Source organism: Lepus europaeus, chromosome 2 (genome assembly GCF_033115175.1).
Source record: "Lepus europaeus isolate LE1 chromosome 2, mLepTim1.pri, whole genome shotgun sequence".
In the NCBI taxonomy this organism is placed as follows: Eukaryota; Metazoa; Chordata; class Mammalia; order Lagomorpha; family Leporidae; genus Lepus; species Lepus europaeus.
This window is the reverse complement of record NC_084828.1, coordinates 76118705-76144424: the sequence shown is the minus strand read 5'-3', so window position 1 is coordinate 76144424 and position 25720 is coordinate 76118705. Positions and strand designations below refer to the sequence as shown.

General features: G+C 47.9%; 1 protein-coding gene across 3 annotated transcripts in view; it reads right to left on the bottom strand.

Annotated features, from left to right (window-relative positions):
* Nucleotides 1-23285, bottom strand: part of PLA1A (phospholipase A1 member A) — a 31924-nt gene extending 8639 nt beyond the window's left edge. Inside the window, exons 1-6 of one of the 3 annotated variants that reach the window (XM_062208623.1) lie at nt 23140-23285; nt 8979-9180; nt 6354-6531; nt 5831-5939; nt 4798-4899; nt 1999-2088 (exon numbers count right to left, since the gene is read on the bottom strand). In XM_062208623.1, coding sequence (XP_062064607.1) covers nt 1999-2088; nt 4798-4899; nt 5831-5939; nt 6354-6531; nt 8979-9180; nt 23140-23212 — 754 coding nt within the window. In that variant the 5' untranslated portion in view covers nt 23213-23285. The remainder of the gene's footprint in view (nt 1-1998; nt 2089-4797; nt 4900-5830; nt 5940-6353; nt 6532-8978; nt 9181-23139) is intronic. The other 2 variants (XM_062208615.1, XM_062208631.1) reach the window with 2 other exon arrangements.
* Nucleotides 23286-25720: the final 2435 nt, after the last annotated feature.

Genomic DNA, 25720 nt, shown 5'->3' with positions numbered 1-25720 from the left:
TTAAAATAAGCATATATTGGGAAAATTAGTAAATTTAGAGAAATAGTTCAGTGATTATTCAATAAATTGTCAAAAGACTTCTTAAGATTTTGAAAATTTTGGGGCCGGCTCTGTGGCTCACTTGGTTAATCCTCCGCCTGTGGCACCGGCATCCCATATGGGTGCCAGGTTCTAGTCCTGGTTGCTCCTTTTCCAGTCCAGCTCTCTGCTGTGGCCCAGGAGGGCAGTGGAGGATGGCCCAAGTGCTTGGGCTCCTGCACTCGCATAGGAGACCAGGAAGAAGCACCTGGCTCCTGGCTTCGGATTGGCACAGCACCAGCTGTGGCGGCCATTTGGGGAGTGAACCAACGGAAGGAAGACTTCTCTCTGTCTCTCTCTCTCTCACTGTTTGTAACTCTACCTGTCAAATAAATAAATAAATAAAAGTCTTAAAAAAAGATTTTAAAAATTTTGTAAATCAGAAAAAGGCCAAAAACATAGTATGCAGAAATGAATATTTAAAATTTCCATAAGAAATATGGATATATTGGGTATATAAGAAGATGGAACAATTACTGTTGCTTAGTTTTTGATGAATTTACTATTATTTAAAACATGCAAAAAAGACCTCAAAGACATGCTTAAAAGTTCATAGAAAATGGAATTAAATTGAAATTCATGTATTTGAGGAGTCTTCAAAAAGTTCAAAGAAGGTATACATTATTAAAAAATGCACGGGTCTCTATTCTTTTGCACCAAACTAAACTTATCTTTTAAAAAATGATTATTTATTGGGGCAGGCTTTGTGGCACAGTGGGTAAAGCTATCACCTGCAGCACTGCCAGCATCCTATACGGGCACTGGTTTGAGTCCTGGCTGCTCTACTTCCTATCCAGCTCACTGGCCTGGGAAAGCAGCAGAGGATGGCTCAAGTGCTCGGGTCCCCTGCACCCATATAGCAGACCTGGAAGAAGCTCCTGGTTCCTGACTTCAGCCTGGCCCACTCCTGTCTGTTGTGGCCATTGGGGAAGTAAACCAGCAAATGGAATTTCTCTCTCTCTCTCTCTCTCTCTCTCTCTCTCTCTTTGTGTGTGTGTGTGTGTCTCCCTGTCTCTGGAACCCTGCCCTTCAAATAAATAAAATGAAGCTTTTAAAAAATGTTTATTTATTCATTTTTATTTATTTGAAAGGCAGAAAAACTGGAGGTTGGGGGTGACGACGGAAAGAGGTTCACTACCCAAATGTCTACAACAGCTGGGCCTGAGCGAGGCTGAGCCAGAAGCCAGGCACCATATATGGATCTCTCACGTGCGTGGCAGGATTCAGGTTCTTGAGTCACCATCTGCTGCCTCCCAGGCGCATTAGCAGGGAGCTGGGTCTGAAGACGGAGGCAGGCCTCGATCCCAGACACTCTGCCATGGGATGAGAGAGTCCTAAATGGCAGCTTAACCTGCTGTGCCACAGCGTCAGCTTCTAAACTGACCCTTTAACTCCATCCACAGCCTTTTTGAAGAACCCTCATCTATTCACTGAACATATTCAAAAAGAGCATTTTTGTACTTAAAAGGGAAGCAATGTATATTCATTAAAACTGTCCAAGAAAAATTTCAAGAAGCTTATCTTGAAATCAACTTTTAAAGAACTGTAGAGGTTAGTAAATTTGGTGAAATGGTCACCTAGCGGATCCTTTGGCTGGCTGGCTTTGGACACACTGGCTCAGCTCTGCCATCACCAGGCTCTGCAAAGAGGGTACCTGGTGTGGCCTACACCACACATGAGGGCCCAGCGAGGAATAGAGGTTACTGGCTTGCGTAATGTCTGGTCACAGCTGGACCCTAGACAGGTGGAGAGGGCAGCACAAGTGTGGCCCTGGCTTTTAATTTCAGACTCTCCTCCCCCAGGAGTCCTGGGCTCTCAAGACATCCTTTCAGTAGGTGCTGAGTAACGCTTTGGGGACATAACAAAGGCCACCATCAAGAAGACCCTCTGCATGACCGTTGGTGCTTTCCATTCTCTGACCTGCGTGAATGAACAGGGGACAGCCAGGTTGGTCTTGGCCTCCATTGACAAAGTAGTCCACGTGTCCGACAGGAATCCGAATGCCTAAATCTGAAAGGAGGCAGAACCACATTACCTTCTTGCTTCAGGGGCACATTTTCCTGATCCCACATCAGGGCCCACCAGCAACAGAGCCTGAAGTCTGAGCTTGAGAGCCTGCCACCCCGTGCCACCTCACTCCAAGAGCCGAGAGTAGGACGGACTATGCTGGAAGGAGCCAGGGAAGCATCTGTTTGTAAGTGACTCCACCTTCGCCTAATAAAATCAACAGACTATCCCTAAATAAATTTTTATACATCAATAGGGGTTATACACTGTGGTAAGTTTCCTTGTTGGATGTTACTTCAAAAAGGTCATGGGAAAGGGAATTAAAAGATAACCTTATTTTGGTGCAAAAAACTTTGAAATGCACTCAGTTTCTCATCAGATGCATTTTCCATAAGCTTCTTAAAGGCTCCTCCTAGTTCTGTTTTCCTTTGAGCAATAGTGCAGACAAGTAAGTTCTGGGCCACATTTCCAGTCTCCTACAAAACATTTTTTGCAGTCTCCTGCCTAAGTGGAATGGTGATATGGCTACAAAGAGCCGAGTTTAAGGGGAGGGGGAGACCCTTATCTTGTCACTGTGACTACATCCCAGGCCCTCCAACATGCACCTCTGACCCTTCAGATTGAGTGAGGCCTAATCTCCAAAGACCCTCACTTTCTCCTTCATATCAACCTGTCACTATTGCAGGAAATTGTGTGTTATTTGTTTAATGTCACCTACCCTGGGGTTAAGCAAGGATCTGGAATCCATCCCTGACTCCTGCCTTTCCCTCACTCCCTACGCTCAATCCATCATAAGTCCGGTCAGTGTGACCTCCCAAATCTGCTGGTATCTTGAGTGTCTCTACTTCTCTCCATTTCTACTATTACTTAGTCTTTGCTCAAGCACCCACATTCTCACCAAAATAACTACTGGCCTTCTGATAGGCCCCCAGGCTCCCCTGAGTGCCCTCGTCCAGTTCATTCTCTGCAGAGGAGCCACAGCAATCTTGTACAGGAAGCCAAATTACTGCCCTGTTCTCGCTGATCTTAGAAGAACATGGGGGCCAGTGCCGCGGCTCACTAGGCTAATCCTCCACCTGTGGTCCCGGCACTCCAGGTTCTAGTCCCGGTTGGGGCGCCGGTTCTGTCCTGGTTGCTCCTCTTCCAGTCCAGCTCTCTGCTGTGGGCTGGGAGTGCAGTGGAGGATGGCCCAAATTCTTGGGCCCTGTACCCACATGGGAGACCAGGAGGAAGCACCTGGCTCCTGGCTTCGGATAGGCGCAGCGGCCGGCCGTAGCTGCCATTTAAGGAGTGAACCAATGGAAGAAAGACCTTTCTCTCTGTCTCTCTCTTTCACTGTCTAACTCTGCCTGTCATAAAAAAAAAAGAACATGGGAACTCCAGGTCACGGCCAGCCCGGCCTCAGCAACTTGGATACTTTCCCCAATAATACCATGTGAGGTAGTTCCCATATCCAAGTCGCCTTCAGTCACGTGCCCTTCATTATAATCATCACGGAGTGTAATAATCCTGTCTGTTGCTTTGGATGTCAGCTCCACTACTGCAAGACTTCCGCTTGTCTTTCTCCCGCTTTCTCCACATCTAGCACAGTCCCTGGCACCTAGTGCCTAATAAGTGGTTATTGAATGAACAAGCAAATGCCCGCCCACGTAGCCTGTAAGTTCCACCAGAGCAAGGACCCTCTTCAACATATTGTTAATTGCCATAGTCTCAGAGCCTGCTTTTTGGTCCAATAAATATTGATTGAGTAAACGGAGTTATTATGACGTTTTGTCACATCAGAAAAAGGCTCCAAATTCGAAGGAGTCTGAGTAGCCTCATGCAGGAACCTGGCAACCTAATAAACTACCTGGTTATCAAAGTCATGGATAGAAGAGAAGTATATATGTTACTGATGACCAAGGCTCGTTAACCTTACACAGCTGGACAGAGGCCTACAGGCATTGGTTTCCTGTCTGGACGATGAAGGTATGACCAAGGGCAGGCAGCATGGCTGCAGGGGGGTTTCTCCCAGGAGGATGCATCTGTGAGTCTTGGACTCAGAAAGTCTGACCAAAGTGAATGAAGGAGGGACGTCTCTCACTTGACCTGAAATTCTTCCGGACAGGGACAGTTGTCATTTCTCTTTGCACCCATGACACTGAGCACTGTGCCTGGGACAGATGCATGGGCATTCGACAGCAGGTAGAAATGAGCAAGAATGCCCAGCACCTTCCCCCGTTGGCCAGAAGAGCTTAATTTGACCATGAGGGGTGAGGAGTTGAGGGGTCTTTCCTGTGCCTGTCTGTGCTGTAAGGGGGACTCTCATTTGCCACTGAACTGAAGGGCTGGACTTATTCTTCGGTAGGGGGAGGGTAAGTCCTGACCAGCCCCTGTACTTGGGGAGTGGAATGCCCCCATCCCCTGGGGCCAGGCACATCCACCTCAAAAAAGCAGCCTGACTTTCCCCTGAGTCAGCCAGGCAGCAATGCCCTCCCTCGGACTACTCAGCTCAAGGTGCTAAATCAGATAGTGAGATTCCCAACCAAACGTTTTTGGTCCATGAGTGAGATTTCTCATTTCAGTAGTCATAGAATGAAAGAGCTGGAAGACTCTCTCAAGACATTTTGGTAAACTCACGACGTCACAGAAGCCCAGGGAAGGTGCGGACCCCAGCCTCCCAGCCCTGACCTGGGCTCCTTCTGCACCCCCAGGAAGGTGGCCCCAGCTCACTGTCGGTGTCTGTGTGGATGGCTTCCACGAAGAGGGCGTCTCCAGCATCCAGGCGCTCCTCCAGGCTGGCTCTGGTGTACTCCGGCCCGGCGGGGTCCAGGCCTGCAGGGACAGCTTAAAATCAGGAGCCCCTTTCCTCTCGGCTGTGGAAACCCTCATGGATCCACCACACACCCTTTCCAATCACAGAGTCCCCACAAGCACCAAGGGTCGGAAAAAGTAGCCTGGGGCCACCTCGGCAGGAAACTCCACACTGTCGTCTCTCCTGAGATAACCCCTCAACAACCCAGTTTCTCTGGCCCTAAATAGACAACACCAACCATGTGGCAAGGGTTAATGGGAGTAATATTGACCTTCGTGGTGTAATAGCAATAGTGCCAGCTTTTTGAGTAGTTACCATGTGGCAGGCTTACACTGGGCAGTTTTGCACACTCCAGACCTCACAACACAGCAAGATGGATCCCACCGTTCCCATGCGTTAGTTTGCATCCCCTCCCTCCTTTCCTCTCCCCAACGAAAGTGGACCGGGCCACAAGGTCGTGGAAGACCACGGAGAGCAAGGTGAAGGAGTGGGAACACATCACTGAGTGGGTTAGCGCTGTGGGCAATTGGATCGCAGCCCTGCCCGGGGACCCCTCTGAGGGCTTCTGTAGAACGTGACTCAGAGCTGCCCTGCCAGAGGACTAGGGAGCTGAACTGCTTACCACACTCACCCAGTCCCTCGCCGACTGAGGGAGCTCCTCAAGCGGTGATTTCCACAGCGGGACAAGGCGCTGCGGCCTATCACAACCCATTTTATAGATGTAGACACTGAGGCTCAGAAAGAAATGCATGGCTCTTACGCTGATATTAGAAACCAAGCCAAACAACACAATATTATTCTGCAAAGGGCACCATGAGGTTTAGGGGTAACAGAGGGCACGAGCCTAGGAACAGAAGGCTCAGCACTCCTGCTGCTCTTCTCAGACGGGGCATTTCCAGGCCACTCTCTCTGACTTTGAACCCTGGGGGGAGGGGCAGCGAGGAGCAGTACCTGTGATGCGTCCTAACTGGCCTTTGTAGAAATGTCCCACCATGCCCGCAACGTGGGCCCCCAGGCTAACACCAATGATGTGGATGGAGGACTCCGACACACCCAGCACCTAGAACAGGCACCGACAGTGAGACCCACTGAGTGGGCCCTGGGCAGACACATCCACCACGCATGCTTTGCCCGCTTCCTGGACGGCCCCCACTCGCTGTCCTTTGTGGCTCCAAAGTGTGTGAGTGGCGAGCACAGCCGCTCCCTCTTGCGCGACTACTAAACGCCAGGCAACCTACACTCACCATGGGCTGTGTAGTGGCACATTTTACAGAGGAGCAAAGGGAGGCTCGGAGAGGTTCAGGAACCCGCTGGAGGTCAGCACTCCAAGCAGCCAAGCCCAGGTTCGCCCCGGATGGTGACAGGTCCAGGGTGGCGCTGCGTCTGTCCCCACGTGTCCCCCAGCGCCGCTTCTTTCTCACCCCTCCCTCCTCCCTAAGCAGCCCTAAGGCCCGCGCGGCTCTCATGCACTCACCAGGAGTTTGCTGAGGAAGCGGGAGATCTCCAGGCTCAGCCTCACCACGTTTTCCACCGCTGAGAAGTAGACGCCTGTGGAGCCATACACCCAGTCCACGGCAATCACGTTAGCGTCCGCTGCACGCAGGAGGACGCTAATGAATCTGTCGATCCAGGAAGGCTTTGTTCCTAAAGCCCTAGACACGGGGCCAAGGAAGGAGAGGACAGTCACCTGCCAAGCCAATATTCACGGGAAACCTCTGTGGGTCCCAAGCCTAGGAAAGAAACTCGGGGCGAGGGTGGTACATGAGGTATACATCACACAGCCCCCTGAGCATGGGGAGGACCTAATTCCAAAGTTCCCAGGCCTTACACCAGTATATGGAGCATTTGTGTGCAATATGCAAGGTGCATTTTGTTCCTAGTAGACGCAGCCTCGTGCCAGGATTCACAGCTCCTGGCAGCTTCCTTCCCTCAAGCAACTTTGTGCAGTGCGTAAACTTCATACACCGGCCGGCGCCGCGGCTCAATAGGCTAATCCTCCGCCTGTGGCGCCGGCACACTGGGTTCTAGTCCCGGTCGGGGCGCTGGATTCTGTCCCGGTTGCCCCTCTTCCAGGCCAGCTCTCTGCTGTAGTGGCCCAGGAGTGCAGTGGAGGATGGCCCAAGTGCTTGGGCCCTGCACCCACATGGAGACCAGGAGAAGCACCTGGCTCCTGCCTTTGGATCAGCGTGGTGCGCCAGCCGCAACACGCCAGCCGCAACACGCCGGCCGCAGCGGCCATTGGAGGGTGAACCAATGGCAAAAGGAAGACTTTTCTCTCTGTCTCTCTCTCTGTCCACTCTGCCTGTAAAAACAAAAACAAAACAAACAAACAAAAAAAACTTCATACACCTATGCATTGCACTGCTCCTGATTCACTGTTCTATTTGTGGAAAAGAGAGCTTCCTATCTTAGAGTTGAGACTGGTGATCTTAGTTCTTATTCTAGAATATAGGCTCGTCCCTCGAGGTTTTCATTCAGTGATTCACCCACCCATTCATTTCATTAAGCACCTATAGGCCAGATGCCTTCCACGAAACAAAGACAAATAAGATACATCCCCTAACCCCCGGACCTTACAGTACAATGAGACTTTTCTAGGGAAAAAAAGAGAGGGGGAGGGGAGGACAATAGAAAATGTTTCACAAAGCTTTCACAACACACTGGGACCAGGAAAGAAGTTTTATCAATGGCTCCCAGCGTAGGAGCAATCCGAGCATGCCTGTGGACAGAGGCACGCAGACGGGGCCTGTGCCATGGAATGTGGTGTGGGGGATTTAGGAGCAGACAGAGCGATCAGTCTGATGAGCTTGCCAGCTCTATTAGCTACCCCAGGGTTGCAGGCACACACTGGGCTTCGGATGGTGGCTGTGTGCAAGATTTGCTAGCGGGGAATCTCTGCCACGAGAGTGTGGAAGAAGAGCGATGCCTGAGGAGCTGTAACGTGGGGTCCCTGGAATGCAGGGCCCGGAGGGGCAGAGAGGCGGGAGAGCAGGAAGTGGTGCTCATCCACCTGGTGCCTTTGCACCTGCATCTTCGTCTTCGGGGCTTGCCTCCAGATCCAGTTGCCCTGTGGCACGGCTGTTCCATCACACTCTCCCCTCTGCCCTCCCAGAAGCTTTGTTCTGCTCCTGGCTTTTTTGAAACCCTGTTTGAAGGAACGCTGAGGACTGCCCTGAGACTCAGTGACAGTATGTTACCCTACAGCTTGGGTTGTTGGATAAGAGAGATTACAAAGAGAAGTGGCTCACTCCTAAAAAACGCTGACCTCTGGGTATGATGAAAGTCAGGCCCTAACATGGAAGTTTCTTGGGTCATGAAACCAGCAAAGAGGGAAGAAGAGGAAATAAAACCCTGAGAAACACTGTTTTCTTGGCCCCAAGAGATTGCACAGAGCCTATGACCTCACTGTCTGAGAAAAAGTGTGTCATCCAACCCACGTTCCAGGTGGAAAACTGACCACGGAGCCCACCCCTACAACTTCCCTCTAATTTCGATGTGGAAAGCTAGGGTTCAAGGTCGCCCATATGCACTGCTTCTGGGTGTGTAGACAAAACTGAATAGAGAAGTTATGGGAATGACTGACAAGAATGAACATCCGTGGTGGGCGTTGCGGCCCAGTGGGTGAAGCCCCAGCTTGGGACATCTGCACCCCGAATCCGAGTGGCAGCTTGAGACCCAGCTGCTCTGCTTCTGGTCCGGCTCCCTGCTGAAGCATCTGGGAAGCAGCAGATGATGACCCAGCACCTCAGTTCCTGCCACCACTGTGAGAGGCTTGAAGGGAGCTCCTGGCTCCTGGCTTCAGCCTGGCTCAGCCTTGGCTCTTATGGCCATTTGGGGCATGAACCGGCAGATGAAAGATCTCTCTCTCTCTCTGTCTCCCTCTCTCTCTCTTTCTCTTCCTTTCAAATAAATAAATACATCTTAAAAAAACAAAAGAATGAACAACATCCTGTGTGCCTTTTGATATGAGACAATCCAATTCGGCAGGACCGGAGAGGTGAAACCGGAGACAGGAAATCCATCCCTCTTGCTCCCTGCTGACTTCCTAAGGCTCTACAGTTCTTAGCTGAGTAGATCCTACAGGTTGATTAGCTCCCACCTGAATCCATGAATAATCAGTTTGGTTCCCAGAGTGGCATTGAACCCAGAGTTTTGGATGTCACTGCTCTCTTCTACCAGCTGCCCACAGCTGGGATCCGCAGGGACAAAGAGAAGAAACTGGACTTTAAGGTTGGTGCCTCGGAGGAGGTTGGCGTTCTGGAAGTCAGTGCACTTTGGCTGCTGGGTAGGAGGTGCATCCCCTGCAGGAAAACAAGACAAGAAGCAGCCACATGAGGGCATGTGTCCTTACAAGCTGTTCTTAGAGGGAACAGGAAAACAGACTTCCAGGCATGGCGTTTATTATAAACCAGCTAGTGCAATAGTCATTCACTTACTTGCTAAAGACTGAGTCAGTTCCATAACTAAAATATGTGAGTATCTGCCTTGCCTAAAAATAAAGATCCCAGAAAAGAATCTGAATATTTCCCAGCTAGACAAGGTGAAGGCTATGGTGAAAAGACCATTGTTATGGGCTGAATTGAGTCTCCTCAAAAAAAAAAAAAAAAAAGGATCCACTGAAATCCTAACCCCTAATCTTTCCGATTTTAAGCATATGTGGATATAGGGACTTTACAAAGGTAATTAAGTTACAATGAGATTCCTAGGATGGACGCTACTGCAATATGACTGATGTCCTCATAAAAAGAGGAAATTTGGACAAGAACAGGGGTAAGCGGATGTGAAGAAACGCAGGAAGAAGACAGCCACCAGCAAGCCAGGGAGGAAGGCTTGGAGCAGATCCCTCCCTCAATAGCCATCAGGAGGAACTGACCTCATTGACACAGCACCTCCCCATTCCCAGCCTCAAGCACTGTGAGATAATAAGTTTCTGTGGTTTCAACCACCCAGCCTGTGGCACTTTGTTATGGTAACCCCAGCAAACTAACACAGATATCTAAAAAGAGCCCTGGGTAACCAAACGGAGCAGTTGCCCTGGTGCTAGGCTCACACTGGTCTCAATATCTGCATGGTTAGTTGCCTCCCCCATTCAAGTCATTGCTTACCTAGTGCCATCTTCTCTGCTTGAGCCACCTTTCAAAGTTGTAGCCTGCTTCTGCTCCCCAGCCCCATTCTCTCCAGGTTCCTTACCCTCAACTCTTGTCTAGCAAACATCATCTATTAGTCTACTATAGAATGTATTAACTTATCGTACCGATTTTTATTTATTATCTCCCTACATAAGAATACACAGCCAATGGAGCAAGTATTTTTATCTATTTTATTCACTCAACTGTCTAGAATAGTGCCTGGCACACAATGAACCCCAAAGCTATTCTTTGAAAAGTTAAACTAGATGTACTTTTGATAAGACAGAGCAAGAAAAAAGAAGGAAGTCACAAGTAAACAATATTTAGAATAAAAATGGGACATTCATGTAGACAACAGCAGTTTTTTAAAACCATAAAAGAAAATGTTTATACTCACCAAAAAAGACAGATATTTTTCTAGAATTTGAATACTTTTTTTGAAAAAATGTAACTTGCTAAAACTTAGTCAAGAAATAAATAACAGAAACTCAGATGTAAAACTACAGCATAAAAGAACTGAGACAGTAGTTTTACATCAATCCAGTGAAGGCTCTAACTGGTAGACAACTTTCCAGAGTTCTGCTAATGCTGCAATCCTGATCTCCTATACGTTGTTTCAGAGAACTCTTAGATGAGAATAACCAAAACTTCAAAAACTAGACAATGACAGGTGTAAGGAGAGCTAAAGGCCAACTTCACTTAAAAACACAAAAAATTCTTAGATAAAATAGCAGCAAATTTAAATTCATCAAGAATAATAATAACAAAAAATATATCACGGACAAGCAGGGTTTAATCCAAGGACTAGAAAGAATGTTTCAACATTAGAACATGCAGTAGTATCACTCACATTTGGACACACTAAAGAAGGAAAACCATTAGCCCATCAAAACAGATGCCAGCACCTAGCGTTCCTTAACATAAGAAAGTCTACCAAATGCCCATAGAAAGGCTCAGCCTTATGGGTAACACATTAGAATCATCTGTGTCTGCTATCACCACTACTATTAAACATTGTACTGAAGGCCCTCGTCCTACCCAGGGAAACAAGACAATAAAATGTGATAAAAGTTATAATGTTTGAAAAATCAGGAGAGTTAGCAATAGTTGAAGACTCTTCTCCAGTCAGCCTGAAGCTGTACAGGCGGGGAGGAGTGGGGGGAGTTGTAAGCCTGTGGAGAAGGGGAGGAGGCAAAGCCCAACTTCAATCCAAAATTAAAATGAAACTAATCTAGTGTAGTTGTCTCTTGATATCCATAGCGATTTATTTCAGGAACCCCCACAGATAAAATTCACAGATCCTTATAATCCCTCCTATAAAATGATATATTTATATATAAGCTACATACATCATCCTGTATATCTTTTTTTAAAAGATTTTATTTATTTATTTGAGAGGTAGAGTTACAGACAGTGAGAGAGAGACAGAGACAGAGGGAAAGGTCTTCCCTCCGTTGGTTCACTCCCCAAATGGCCACAACGGCCAGAGCTACACTGATCTGAAGCCAGGAGCCAGGTGCTTCCTCCTGCTCTCCCACGTGGATGCAGGCGCCCAAGCACTTGGGCCATCCTCCACTGCCCTCCCGGGCCACAGAAGAGAGCTGGACTGGAAGAGGAGCAACTGGGTCTAGAACTGGCGCCCATATGGGATGCCGGCGCCGCAGGCGGAGGATCAATCTAGGCATTGGCCCCCTTCCTGTATATCTTAAATAATCTCTAGATTACTTATAATATGTAATGCAATGTAAATACTCTGCAAATTATTGTTCTTCTGACTATATTGTTTAGAACACAAGAAAAAAAGTCCAGACATGGTCAGAAGAGGTGCATTTTAGTATTTGCAGTTCACAGCTGATTGAATCCATGGATGGGGAGCCTGTGGATATGGAGGGCCACACTCATGTTAGAAGTTAAAATCATCAAGGTGGTAGTGACTAACAGGGGATAGAAGGGATAGGCTTTAGGGTCCCAGTAATTTTTTAAAAATTTAACTGTTTATTTGAGAAGCAGAGTTACAGAGAGGAAGGGAGAGAGAGAGAGAGAGAGAGAGAGAGAGAGAGACAGAGAGAGAGATATTCCATCTGTTGGTTCACTCCTAAAATGGCTGCAATGGCCGGATCTGGGCGATCTGAAGCCAGGAGCCACTGCTTCCTAGCTGCATTAGCAGGAAGCTGGATTGGAAGTGGAGCAGCTGGGACTCAAACTAGTGCCCATATGGGGTGCCAGGCCACAGGTGGAGGCTTAACCTACTACACTACAGTGCTGTTAATAATGTTTCATTTCTTGATCTGGATGATGGCTACATGTACAAATTCACTTTGAAATTTTATTCATTTGTGTAGTAATAATTTGTAAACTTTTTGTATATATTGTACTTTAATGAAAAGTTGACTTGAGAATAAATCTACAAACAAAATATTTCAATATATGAAGAAATCAAGTGTTTACAAAGATAGTCTATAAAACTGATAAGTGGATTATTAAATTATTCCAGGTGAAATAAACTTTAAAAAAATCCACTGATACAAATTTTAAGAATATGTATGCTAAGAATAAGTAGTACCAGGTTAAAAATAAAGAGCATAAGAAGCTATGATATAATTACAGACACAAATGATAAAATGGTAGGCAGGGCTGGCGCTGTGGAGTAGCGGGTAAAGCCGCCACCTGCAGTGTCGGCATCCCATAGGGCACCAGTTCAAGTCCCAGCTGCTCCACTTCTGATCCAGCTCTCTACTGAGGCCTTGGAAGGCAGTAGAAGATGGTCCAAGTCCTTGGGCCCCTGGACCCATGTGGGAGACCCGGAGGAAGCTCCTGGCTCCTGGCTCCTGGCTTTGAATTGGCTCAACTCTGGCCGTTGTGGCCCACTGGGGAGTGAACAAGTGGATGAAAGATCTTTCTCTCTCTCTCTACCTTTCCTTCTCTTTCTGTGTGACTCTGACTTTCAAATAAATAAATAAATCTTAAAATAAATATAAAAAATAAAATAAAGTGGTAGGAGCAGGCGTTTGGTGGAGAGGTGAAGATACTACTAGTGGGACACTGGCATCCCATATCAGAGTGCTTGGGAGTGCAAGTCCCAGCTCGGCTTCTGACTCCAGCTTCCTGCTGATGTGCCTTTTGGGAGGCAGCAGAAGATGGCTCAAATACTTGGATCCATGTCACCCATGTGGGAGACTCAGATTGAGTGGGCATTTGTGGAGTGAACTGTATGTCTTCCGAATAAATAAAATTATAATGATAAATCATATAGTAAAAAGCTAATTAGAAAACTAGGAATGAAAAAGATAGTTATGGAAAGAAGTCAATACTAAAATATCTAGCACAGCTATAAAAGACACTTTTAAAATAAAGTACATTTTAAATGTTTGGATGATATGGAAAGGTTCCAACATTTATTTAGTGATTGTTCTCTAAAAAACAAAATGGAAGAAAAAGCAGTATTTTGAAAAGAAAATTGCTAAGAATGTTCCATATCTAAAAAATGGTATGCATTCTTCAATCAGAAATTACTCTTGGGAAAATGAGCAAGATAAAAAATAAACTTATACCACGTAGATAATAGGATAACTGTAGAATGTCAAAGATTAAAAGCTACTCTTGGCTGGCGCCGTGGCTCAACAGGCTAATCCTCCGCCTGGGGTGCCGGCACAACGGGTTCTAGTCCCAGTCAGGGCGCCAGATTCTGTCCCGGTTGCTCCTCTTCCAGGCCAGCTCTCTGCTGTGGCCTGGGAGTGCAGTGGAGGATGGCCCAAGTGCTTGGGTCCTGCACCCCATGGGAGACCAGGATAAGCACCTGGCTCTTGCCTTCGGATCAGCACGGTGCGCTGGCCGCGGCGCGGCAGCCGCGGCGGCCATTGGAGGGTGAACCAACGGCAAAAGGAAGACCTGTCTCTCTGTCTCTCTCACTATCCACTCTGCCTGTCAAAAAAAAAAAAAAAAAAAAAAAAGCTACTCTTAAAAATTCCCAAATACCTTGCAGAGCTTGAAACAAATGGATAATTTTCTGGAAAAATATAATTTACTGAAATCAACTCAAGGAGAAATGGGAAACTCAAATAACACTACTAGCATCCAAAATTGAACTGGGCAGGGGCCAGCATCATGGCCCAGGGGCTTAAGCTTCTGCCTAGGAAGCTGTCTTCCCCTATTGGAATGCTGGTTTCAGTCTTGCTGCTCTGTTTCCAATCCAGCTCTCCAGCAATGGGCCTGGAAAGGCAGCAGAACACAGCCCAAGCACTTGGGCCCCTGCCACTCACGTGGGAGACCAGGATGGAGTACCCAGCTCCTGACTTCAGCCTGGCCCGGCCCTGGCTGTTGTGGTCCTTCAGAGGGTGAACCAGCAGATGAAGATCTCTCCCTGTCTCTCCCTCTCGCTATCTATCACTTTGCCTTTTAAGTAAATGAAATAAATCTTTAAAAATACCAGCAAAAAATAGATTAGAAACGATTCACAGGCTAAAATATCTTTTTTTTTTTGCTACGTGTCTACTAAACAAAGGATTTTATTAAGAATATATAAGGATCTGTTATAACCAAAGAAAAAGACGAACAGAATAGACAAAAATTAGTAAAAGAATGGACAAGCCACCTAAATAAATTTTGTAGAAAAGGAAATCATAAATTTTTTTAAAAATTAACTTTATTTATGAGTGCTGAAGGGGACATTAAAATGACAGACAGGTAGTATTTCATTTCCATCAGATTGACTATAATTAAGTCATCTGATCACACTAAATATTAATAAGAGGGAAGAATGGCCCCATGCCTTTCTGGCAGGGATATGAATCGTACTGGTCTCTTGGAGAGCAATTTGGCTGTACCTGGTCAAGCTGAGAGCACTGCCTTGGGAGCTGGTGATTCCATTTTCAGAAATCGATATTCAATTTTCACAGGGTGGTCTTTGTGTAATAGAAAAACTTCTAGAAACAGTCTAGCTGGACTTTAGTGACAAGAAATGGACAAATAAACTGTGAGTTAGTTAACAATTGCACAACCTATAATATTTTAAAAGGAGAATATGAAGCAACAAATGTCAACATGTATTAAACCTGGATGGTGGGAAGGTTAGTACAAGAAAGCATGTCATTATTTAGTGAACTTCTTATATTCTTGAAATATTTTGTAATATTTTTTAATTTACCAGAAGGAGCAAAAATGAAAAAGAGAGAGGGGAGAGCAAATCTCTCAACATGTTAAAATGTATTTGTATCTGCATGGTAGGCATGGTAGTATTTTTCTTTCCATTTATTTTTGTGTCTTTTCTAAGCTTTCTGTAATGAGTCTATTCACCGTTTTTAGACACTCAGAACTGTACACAGAAGAGAGGGCTGCCAGAGGTAGTAATCTCACTACCTAGGTCATCCCTGCAGGTCCCTGAGTGGTAAAATTAGAGATCTTAAACTTTTAAACTTTCCTCCTCATAGTCCCTCTGCCCAAAGGTGAATTCTATGCATATTTTCTTGTGATGCTTTCCAGGAAAACCTGTGTACATAAACAGTCATAAATTGCATATGCTAATATATTCCTTTGTATTGTTTTCGTAGTGGAAAATACCTAGAATTTGGCCAAGGAGAAAAGAATTCTATTTTGCAAGTTTAACAGCATGGGGCTTGCAGACTACGTCAATTAAACTGGAACAAAAATCAAACAGAACACCCAGCTCTTCAGAGAAAAGGGAAGTGGTTGAAGGGAGGAAAAACTTCAGAACTCCTCCTAGGATACTCTTTTGTCAGAAAAAAATGTAGAAAGAAAGTATTCCAAGCAGTGATACCCTAAGTCCCTGGGAAAGAAGAACTGGACAGATGGGCCTCCCTGATTCTGGGCTGGTTTCTCCCTGGTTTCTTTCTTTGTACTCCAAGGTACAAAGCCAAGGTGTTAGACTCTGAAGGCAGAAATGTCCTCTTCAGGCATCTGCAGTGGGTTTTCAGGACTACAGGTTTCCCAAAGTCAATTTTCAGCTGGAGAGAGCACCTGCCTCTTTCTCATTTCTGGGTAAACAGCACTCTCAGGTTTCCCTCTGGGCCCTAAGGCTGTTGCTGGATTATACTGTAGTGTGCTGTTCCTTTCATTTTTCCTCCTGGGAAGACACAGGAGTGCTAAGCCCAGGCGAAGGGAAGCTGGGAAGTGCAGGGAACTGTTACAGCCTTGGCAGGTGACGAGGATGGGAGTTGAGCGGCAGACAGCAGGGACTGGTGGTGGCAGTGTGCCTCTTTCATCCTCGCTTTTGCAAACAGCTTCTTGGGACAGGCACAGGGAAGAAGCTCCTCCCATCTGCATTTCCTGTGCCTTCCTCTGCACACTTCCATCTCCAACTCCTTTGATGCTGGCTAAGGATGCAATGCAGATCACCAACGTGCTTTACAATGTTCCAGCCAAGGCCCTTTAGAAAGCCACTGATCCCTCTGCAGCCAAGGGGTAAGTATACTTGGTTTGATCTGTGGACAACATTTTCCTTTGATGCTCATTATCGAGATAGTTTTTTTTTTTTTTTTTTTTTTTGACAGGCAGAGTTAGAGAAAAGGTCTTCCTTCTGTTGGTTCACCCCCCAAATGGCTGCTACAGCTGGCGCGCTATGCCAATACGAAGCCAGGAGCCAGGTGCTTCCTCTTGGTCTCCCATGCGGGTGCAGGGCCCAAGCACCTGGGCCATCCTCCTCTGCCTTCCTGGGCCACAGCAGAGAGCTGGACTGGAAAAGGAGCAACCGGGACAGAACCAGAGCCCCAACTGGGACAAGAACCCGGGTGCTGGCACCGCAGGCAGAAGATTAGCCTAATGAGCCACGGCGCCAACTGTTATCAAGATACTTTCAATGGGGATGTGGTTCATCAAGACTCTGGAGCCCTCACCAAGTGTCTGGCTGTGGAAGCAGTGTAAGAAGAAGGATGCATTCCCTGCCGTCCATGAGATCACACTCCAGCTGCAAAAGCCCAAACCAACATGCAAGAGATTGCATCAGTGCAGACCCAGGGAAAAGATAAAGAGTGGGGAACCAAGATGGTGATGTTGGGAGAATCTGCTCCGCAGGGGATTCCCATGAGCTGAGAGCAGTGAGGGAAGTCGAGATACTAGGATTGCGGAGGACAGCCTGGGGGAAGACAAGGGCTTGACACGTTTGGGAGGATCCCAGAGTGCATGTTGGCTCCAGGGTGCTTGATTGTGGTCGAAGAGCTGAGCTGTGGCTACTGAGGGCCTGGGTGAGGCTGTGCAAGCCAGAAACACATGTGAACTGAGGTTTTCTGAGTCCAGGTGGGGCACTGGCAGTGAACTCTGTGGGTCTTCAGAGGCTCAAGGTGATTGCTGAGGAAACTGAAAAGCAGGATCTCCCATCTCAACCCATATACCCCCCCTGCAGAGCAAGAGCCTACTCTCTGGTGAAATAAAGCATTGCCCAGGCCCACTTTCAGATGAATGGAGTGAAGAGCTGGTTTTCATGGACTCACTGAGGACTTTCAAGCAGAATCATGTGAGAATGGCTGGATAACTGGGAAACAGGAAGTGGGGATGAGGGGAGAGGCAAGGAGTGGTACAGAGGAAAAGTGCTGCTGCCTCGCTTGCCAAGTGACTAATTTTCACAGAGCTCCTACAAACCAAGGGGGGAAAAAAAGCAGACAACCCAATAAAGAAAGAGGCAAGAGACATAAACAGGTGATTATTTGAAAGCAAATGAAAATGACCAATAGATACATAAAAAGCTGCTCAACTTTAATCATAATAAAAAATAAGAATTAAGGTAATAATGTAATTTTGTTAATTAATTAACTTTGTTAATAGAAAATATATCTACTTAGCCTATGAAAATGACAATATCCAAAACATTTGCTATTAGAAAATGTTGGCAGAGAGAAAGGGTTTTTGCTACTAGAAAGAGTTGGAGAGACCGTTGGGCTCACCTACTAATAAATAGCTATAACCTCTTTGAAAGGCTTTTTTTCTCCCAAATGCCAAAAATGTATGAGATACAAATCTTTTCAGATTCAGTCTATAGTGTTTAAACAGCGATTGCAAGTAATAAGACAGTTCCATATGTTGATAGAAAAGGATTTCACGTGTGTACATAATACATCTATAAAGAAATAATATATTTACATAAATGAAGTCATGCTTTAAGAACAATGTGGATTTTTCCATTTGCATATATTTCCATATATGACTTGTATCTATTCTTTGAAGTTTGAATCTTAAAAATTGCAATTTCCACTGGTTTTCACTTCATTTCCATCACCTGCAAGGTTGGCAGGAGTTTATAAAGAAATAGAAAAGAGGGCTACAGAACCACACACTGGCTTGTCCAAGTCTGAAAAGAACCACGGTTTTCCACGTTGGGGACTGAGTGCCATACAAGGGTTAAAGAAAGGTTATCAAAGGCCTGGTAATTCCCACATTTCCAGATGGAAAGTACATCGCAGGGCATGTGTGCACACAGCTCCTTCCCCACTCTCCGGCTGCCCAGGGTTGCCATGCATTGCCTCGCTCCTGATCTACCCCTACCCGCCTAAGGCGAGTTCTGTAGATTGTATCCTACACGTGTTTTTGTTTCAGTGAAGCCTTCTTTGGCTAAAACAGTTTTGATTGTGTGGCCTGGACCAAGAAGGGACTGGGGTGCTCTCACAGGGACAGAGCCGGCTTGAAACCACAACCACTTTGTAAGCAAATGCGGAGATGAGAGAGGAGCCACAGGGGTGTGTAGTGTGACGTGGGCTGTCTCCTGCACACTGCTGGGAGCTGACCTGAGGGTAGGCTCTGGCGGCCCTGCAGCAGACAGCAGTGCCTTCAGTGGGGCTGGCCACTCTGGCCTTTGAGAAGCTGACACTGCAGGCCCAGTCTTGGCCACTTCATCTCAGCTACCTCTATCCCTAGCTCAGCACCACAGGGCTCTGCCACCGCATTAGAGCCCTGGCCTCCTGGGCAAACATAGCTGTGTTCTCAGAGGACCCACAAGGTGCCAGGCAGGGCCACCTCCTGCTCTCTTCTCTGGCTAGCTCATTGTTTTAGGGCTAGAGTCATTTCACTCAGCTACCATCGTGGCAAGGCATGGAAATGAGACCACAGCCTACTTGATTTCCTTGTCAGCAACCAAGGCTTTTGGTTTCTCCAATGGCTTGCAGGTGCTCTGGGGATTCGAGAACGAATAAGACACAGCCATAAGTGCCCTTGGTTAGCTCAGAGTCTGGAGAAAATAATGAAATCAAATAGCTCCTCCCCATGTCACCCCAAGAAGTAGAGGCATAAGGCGTGTGACCTGGCAACTCAGGTCCTGAGAGAAAGCACAGAGGGGCTGCCTGCCCCAGCAGTAGGAGGTGCTCAGAAGCCACCTCGAGAAGACAGCTGAGCTGGCTTAGAACCACGAAGGCCAGTCGGACCAAGAAGAAGCACGACGATCTTGACCTCCACAGTGCAAGGAAAAAGCTGAGTGTGCCGTGGGCGGCTATGGAAGATTGTGCAGGCAGCCAGCCAAGAAAGTGCGGAGAGCCCCAACTTCCCCAGAAGCTGTGCCGGCCAGTGGCTGCCCCCAGGTGATCAGGGCCTCCTCAATCAACGGGCACCTGGGTACCCCTGAAAGTCCCTCGCTCTTCTTTACCTGATGTCTTCGCCTCAATCCTCCTCCATCTTCTTGCCTGCTTCCTTCTGGCTGCCTTGAGGCAATTGTTTTCTTTCTCCAATCCTCTTTGGCAAATGTCTATCCCTCTCAGCCATACACACAACACGCGCGCACACACACGTGCCCATGCACACGCATTCTGTCTCTGCCTACTGCTAGCCCATTTAATTTCCAAGATAGCACTTCTAAGAGTAAGAATAAGACAGCAGGAAACAAAGGCAAGGGGCCAGGCCAAGGCTCCCCAAAGACCCTGCTAACAAGGTGTTACAGGCTCTTTTCTTGCCCAGAGCATCCACAATGCTTCCCACGCATGCGTCTGGAACTGGAGCAGAGTTTGCCCTGACCCCTAATCCTGCTGCCTTATTCAGGATTTCTGGGTTCCTTTTGTGCGTGCCTGAGGCCCCAGGCTTGCTCAGAGATGAGCTTTCTAAAAGAGTTTAGAAAGAGTTTGCTATTGGTCCTCCCACCTCTCAATCTTCAAATCAAAGCATTCAGCTGGTGCCTTTGACCCTAAGCAGTCAGAACTGCTGAGCAGAGACAAAGCAGGCCTAACAAACAAGCTCACTTCTCTGAATGGCACCACAGCTGCCTTCCTGGGAGCCGCCCATCTTCTCCCCAGAGTGGCCCGTGACAGCCCCATTTCATCCACTTCCGCCAGCCCAGGCAGCCACACCTAATAAAATCACCAGGGAATCAACAACTGCAAAAGATCATCCCCTGGGCACAGGTGATCTCATTTTTTTTTTTTTTACAGGCAGAGTAGACAGTGAGAGAGAGACAGAGAGAAAGGTCTTCCTTTACCGTTGGTTCACCCTCCAATGGCTGCTGCGGTCAGCGGACTGTGTCGATCTGAAGCCAGGAGCCAGGTGCTTCTCCTAGTCTCCCATGCAGGTGCAGGGCCCAAGCACTTGGGCCATCGTCCACTGCTTCCCAGGCCACAGCAGAGAGCTGGCCTGGAAGGGGGGCAGCTGGGACAGAATCTGGTGCCCCGACCGGGACTAGAACCCGGTGTGCCGGCGCCGCAGGCGGAGGATTAGCCTATTGAGCCGTGGCGCCAGTCCGATCTCATTTAGTCTCATGTAGAATTCCTAATCTGGGCAGGCTTCTTGCCAATTACAGGTTAAGAAAAGTCACTTCCTCAACATTACACAGCTGCTGAGACATAGAGCCAGGATTCAAATCCCCTTTAGCCTGATAGAGATCCTACACCTTGTCTGTTCAAAACACTGCCTCCCCAAAGCAATGGTGACAGGACACTCAGTGAGCATCTGCTGTATTTGGAGCAGACATTAAGAGTCCTAAAAGAGGCAGAAGTCCCAAACCCTCACCTTGTGGGAACAAATGGTGATCATATATGAAGCTACTGGCACCTTTGAAAGCCACCCACGAAGGGAGGGAGAGAAAACACATGTTCAACTTGAACTTTGGATCAGGGGAATGAAGTGTCGTAAAGGACACAGAAAACAGAGATTAAGAGGCTGATGCTGTGGCGTAGCAGGTAAAGCTGCCACCTGCATTGTTGGCATCCCATATGAGCAGTGGTTTGAGTTCCAGCTGCTCCACTTCTTTTTTTTTTTTTTTTTTAATGACTTATTTATTGGGCCGGCGCCGTGGCTTAACAGGCTAATCCTCCGCCTTGCGGCGCCGGCACACCGGGTTCTAGTCCCGGTTGGGGCACCGGATTCTATCCCGGTTGCCCCTTTTCCAGGCCAGCTCTCTGCCGTGGCCCAGGAAGGCAGTGGAAGATGGCCCAAGTCCTTGGGCCCTGCACCCGCATGGGAGACCAGGAGAAGCACCTGGCTCCTGGCTTCGGATCAGCGAGATGTGCTGCAGCGGCCATTGGAGGGTGAACCAACAGCAAAAAGAAAGACCTTTTTCTCTCTCTCTCACTATCCACTCTGCCTGTCAAAAAAAAAAAAAAAAAGACTTATTTATTGGGGCTGGCGCTGTAGCTCAGTGAGTTAACGCCCTGGCCTGAAGCACCAACATCCCATATGGGCACCAGTTCGAAGTCCGGCTGCTCCACTTCCGATCTAGCTCTCTGCTATGGCCTGGGAAAGCAGTATAAGATGGCCCAAGTCCTTGGGCCCCTGCACCCACATGGGAGACCAGGAGGAGGCTCCTGGCTCCTGGCTCTGGACTGGCACAGCCCCGGCCGTTGCAGCCATCTGGGGTCTTCCATCAGCTGGTTCACTCCCCAAGTGGCCACAATGGCCAGAGCTGCGCTGCTCCAAAGCCAGGAGCCAGGAGCACGGGTTCAGGGGCCCAAGGACTTGGGCCATCTTCTGCTGCCTTCCCAGGCCATAGCAGAGAGCTGAATTGGAAGTGGAGCAGCCGGGGCTCAAATCAGCACCCATATGAGATGCCAACTCTGCAGACGGCAGCTTTACTCCATACACCACAGCGCCGGCCCCAGGCTCCTCTACTCCTAATTCAGCTCCCTGCTGGTGCTCCTGGGAAAGCAGTGGAAAGTGGCTTGAGTCCTTGGGCCCCTGCACCCATGTGGGAGACCAGAAGAAGCTCCTGGCTCCCGGCTTTGGATCGGCTCAGCTCCAGCTGTTGCAGACACTTGAGTGAACTAGAAGATGGAAGACAGTGCTCTCTCTCTCTTTCTCTCTGTTTCTCTCTGCCTCTCTCTCTCTCTCTCTGCCTCTCTGTAACTCTGCCTTTCAATAAATAAAAATATGTTTAAATACAAAAACAAAACAAAACAAAAAACAAAACCAGAGAATACCCGAGGGTAGTCTCAACCACTCTAGGCAGGAGGAATGGCATGTGCTCTGGCTGGGGGGTGAGAATGAAAGGTACTGTGCAGAAGGCAGGTAAATGATCTGCTGTGTGCAGCAGCGGGAGGGGACCCTGCTGGGGCTGGTCTCCTGCTTGGTGGAGAAGACAGTCTTGGTTAGACTCCAGTGATCTCCCCGCAGGGCGGGTGGGTGTGTTAATTCACTATTTTAGGTAAGTGGGCAGGTTCTTTACCAGGGGAAAGATACAATGCAAATGGTGTCTGAGGGAAGTTGCCGTAACAGGCTTCTGTGGTTAGAAGGGACTAATCCTACTGAGAGGGATCTCAAACCTGAACTTTGAGTTGGGCTGGCAGGATTAGCAAGGACACCTAACAATCTCAGTGACAAAATCATTGTTGGTTTGGAAAAAAAAAATCTAAGTGTTAAAATTCAGTGTATCTTGAAATCATCGCTCTTTATCGCGTGAAAATGCATATGAATCAGATTTTTATTTTCTTGCAGTCATCCTGGCTTGTGCAAGGTGAAGAGGATTGTAATGTGGGCTTTAGAAAAATGAGTCAGATAACCAGGGGAAGTTCAGTTTTTGTGACCTGAGAAAGAATCCTGCTCACTATCATTCCCATTATGATGGTAGGGGGGGTTTCCCTTCTTTTAAATTCACCTTAGGAGAGGCCAAGGGCTTTTAGGGGACCTTCCAATGGTTAGTACTGCGTAAGTGGACGGCTGGAGAAACACAGCCATTGCCTACAACACATTCCCCCCAGGCCTGAACCCCCAGCTTACCTGAGCTGGCAACGCAGAGCCACCAGAGGAGAGCCCCCCACCAGAAGCATCTCTTGCAGGGGTCTGGGGGCATGGCTGAGCTGAAGTCCCAGAGCTGGTGTGAACAGACTGCTAATGCCAAAGAGATCTCAGAATGCAGCCTGTCTCAAACACTCCCTTGGATCCTGCTACTCATTAACTGGCCTCATGACCATGAAAGAAAAATAAACTCTGCCTATTTGTCTAACCTCCAGTTTTCAGTTTCTTCTTCTCAATGAAAATAAATACACTTTCCGTTTGTTTTTTATTTTTTTAAACCAGGGGACATTGAAACACAGTCCTTCCTCTCTGTGCCAAACATGCTCAGGAAACCACGTCCTGCACCTCTCCCATTTCCCATGACAAAATGCTGGTAACGACCAAGGCCGGCTTTCATCTCCAGTAGTCACAAACCCTTGTTGGATTGAATTCTCTGTGCACTTGTTTCTTGCCCTTCTGGGCAACTTGAGGGCAATGGCTTTTTTAAAAAAAAAGATTTTATTTATTTATATGAGAGGTAGAGTTACACACAGAGTAAGGGAGAGACAGAGAGAAAAGCTCTTCTATCCACTGGTTCACTCCCCAAATGGCTGCAACAGCTGGAGCTGGGCCGATCTGAAGCCAGGAGCCAGGAGCTTCAGCTGGGTCTCCCACGCAGGTAAGGGGGCCCAAGCCATCTTCCACTGCTTTCCCAGGCCATTAACAGAAATCTGGACTGAAAGAGGAGCAGCCAGGACATAAACCGGCGCCCATAAGGGATGCTGATGTTGCAGGCAGAAGCTTAGCCTACTATGCCACAGCACCGGCCTCTCTTTTTATTTTTTAATTCCCAGTGCCTAGCCCAAATCTAAGTCAACACCATGTGTTAAGTATACATTTAATGGACAGGCTAGAAGAAGATGACACTGGCTTAGCAGAAGCACTATGCATTCCTAGACTCTTGGACTAGAAGGAAAGTGCAGCCTCTAAGAAGAGATGTTCAACTTTCTGACTTCACAAACAGGGAGACTAAGTAGCAGAAAAAGAAAATGATCTGTAGACACCCTGCTGGTGGAAACAGCAGGGCTGGGCCTGGACTAAGGGTGGTTCCAGTGTACCATGTGGCCTCGTCACTCAGAACAGGGGCAGAAACCCCAGGAGCTATTTCTAGACAGGTGCAGGATGGCAGTGCGGTCAGCAGAGCAAGGTAGGGCAGGGCTCTCGCCCAATACTTGCTACACTGTCACAGGTTGCTTGGAGGCAGACAGTTACCAGCTGGGCCTTTCAGGTCAGTAACTCTGTGCAAGCTCCACACGCAGTTTACACAGCTGGTAGAGCACAGAGAGGTTCCGTAGCTTGCACAAGGTCATGTAGAACTGAGACTTAAAGCATGACAGCCTAGTCCTGGAATCCAGGCTCTGAATCACTACACTGTACAGGAGCAAGCTCTACAGAGGCAGCGATGCCATGCATGACTGAAGGCAAGCACAAGATAATCTTGGAGGGGCCACCCTCACTTCCTCCCTGTGCAATGATCTCATGCATCCATGCTGTGGCTAGAGGGAGTGTGGCAATAAGTGGGGCACAGCAGAGGTCATTGCTGAGGGCTGCTCAGATGTCAGACACCAAGCCAGGTGTATCGGTTCAAGTCCTCAGGGAAGACATCAAGGTAGGAGCAGATGTACAAGAGATTTATTGCCCTGGCACCTGTGAAGAGCAAGGGTCTGTGAAGCAGGTCTGACACATGGGAAGGAGCAGGAATGGGGGTTATCTGAGCAGAGTCTTGTACTATAGCCATGGAGCTTAGAATGTTCTGGCCAGGCAATGGGGCGTCTACAGGCCAAAGTCTCCTGTGAAAACAGTCCCACGTCTTGTAGGAATGGACCCTCATGAACTGCCACCTCCTGCTCGGTTATTAGCTGGGGCCAACCTCAGCACGAGGGCAGGGTTGATTCATAATGCAGCAATTTCTACTAGGAGACACTGAGGGAATGATTTCTGTTCAATGCCTTCTCCCTCAAGGCTGGGATGGAATCTTGGTCTGTTTTGCTCATGAAGGAACCCACAGTGCCTAGCAGGGGCGTGCCACGCAGCCAGTGCTCAAGAATGATTCGCTAAAGGAAGACATCGAACATCCAGGGTTATTGTGGAAAATGGAGTCCGCAGCTGGTTCTACTGCAACTTTTGGTCTCCGCAGTGGGCAGCTAGTGTGAGAGAATTCAAACTAGATACTTGGGTGAGGTGCAAAGGGAATGGGATTTATTCAACAGGATGGTGCACATTCAGAAGTGAATGCGGCAGCCTCTCTCCAGGAAGAAAGATTGACCCCTGCTGCACCTGCCCAAGTCCCAGTGATCCCTTTACCAGGAATGGGCTGGTGCCCTAATTGAAAACACAATTGGAGCAGAGTTTGGGAGGGGCTTTGGTGCAGGTGCTGATTTCCAGCAAGGTATCACGGGAGTCTCCACATGGAGCTTAGCATACATGTGCTAATCATGGCTTTCCACATGTAGCTTAGCATACATGTGCTAATCATGGCTTTCCACATGTAGCTTAGCATACATGTGCTAATCATGGCGTTGAG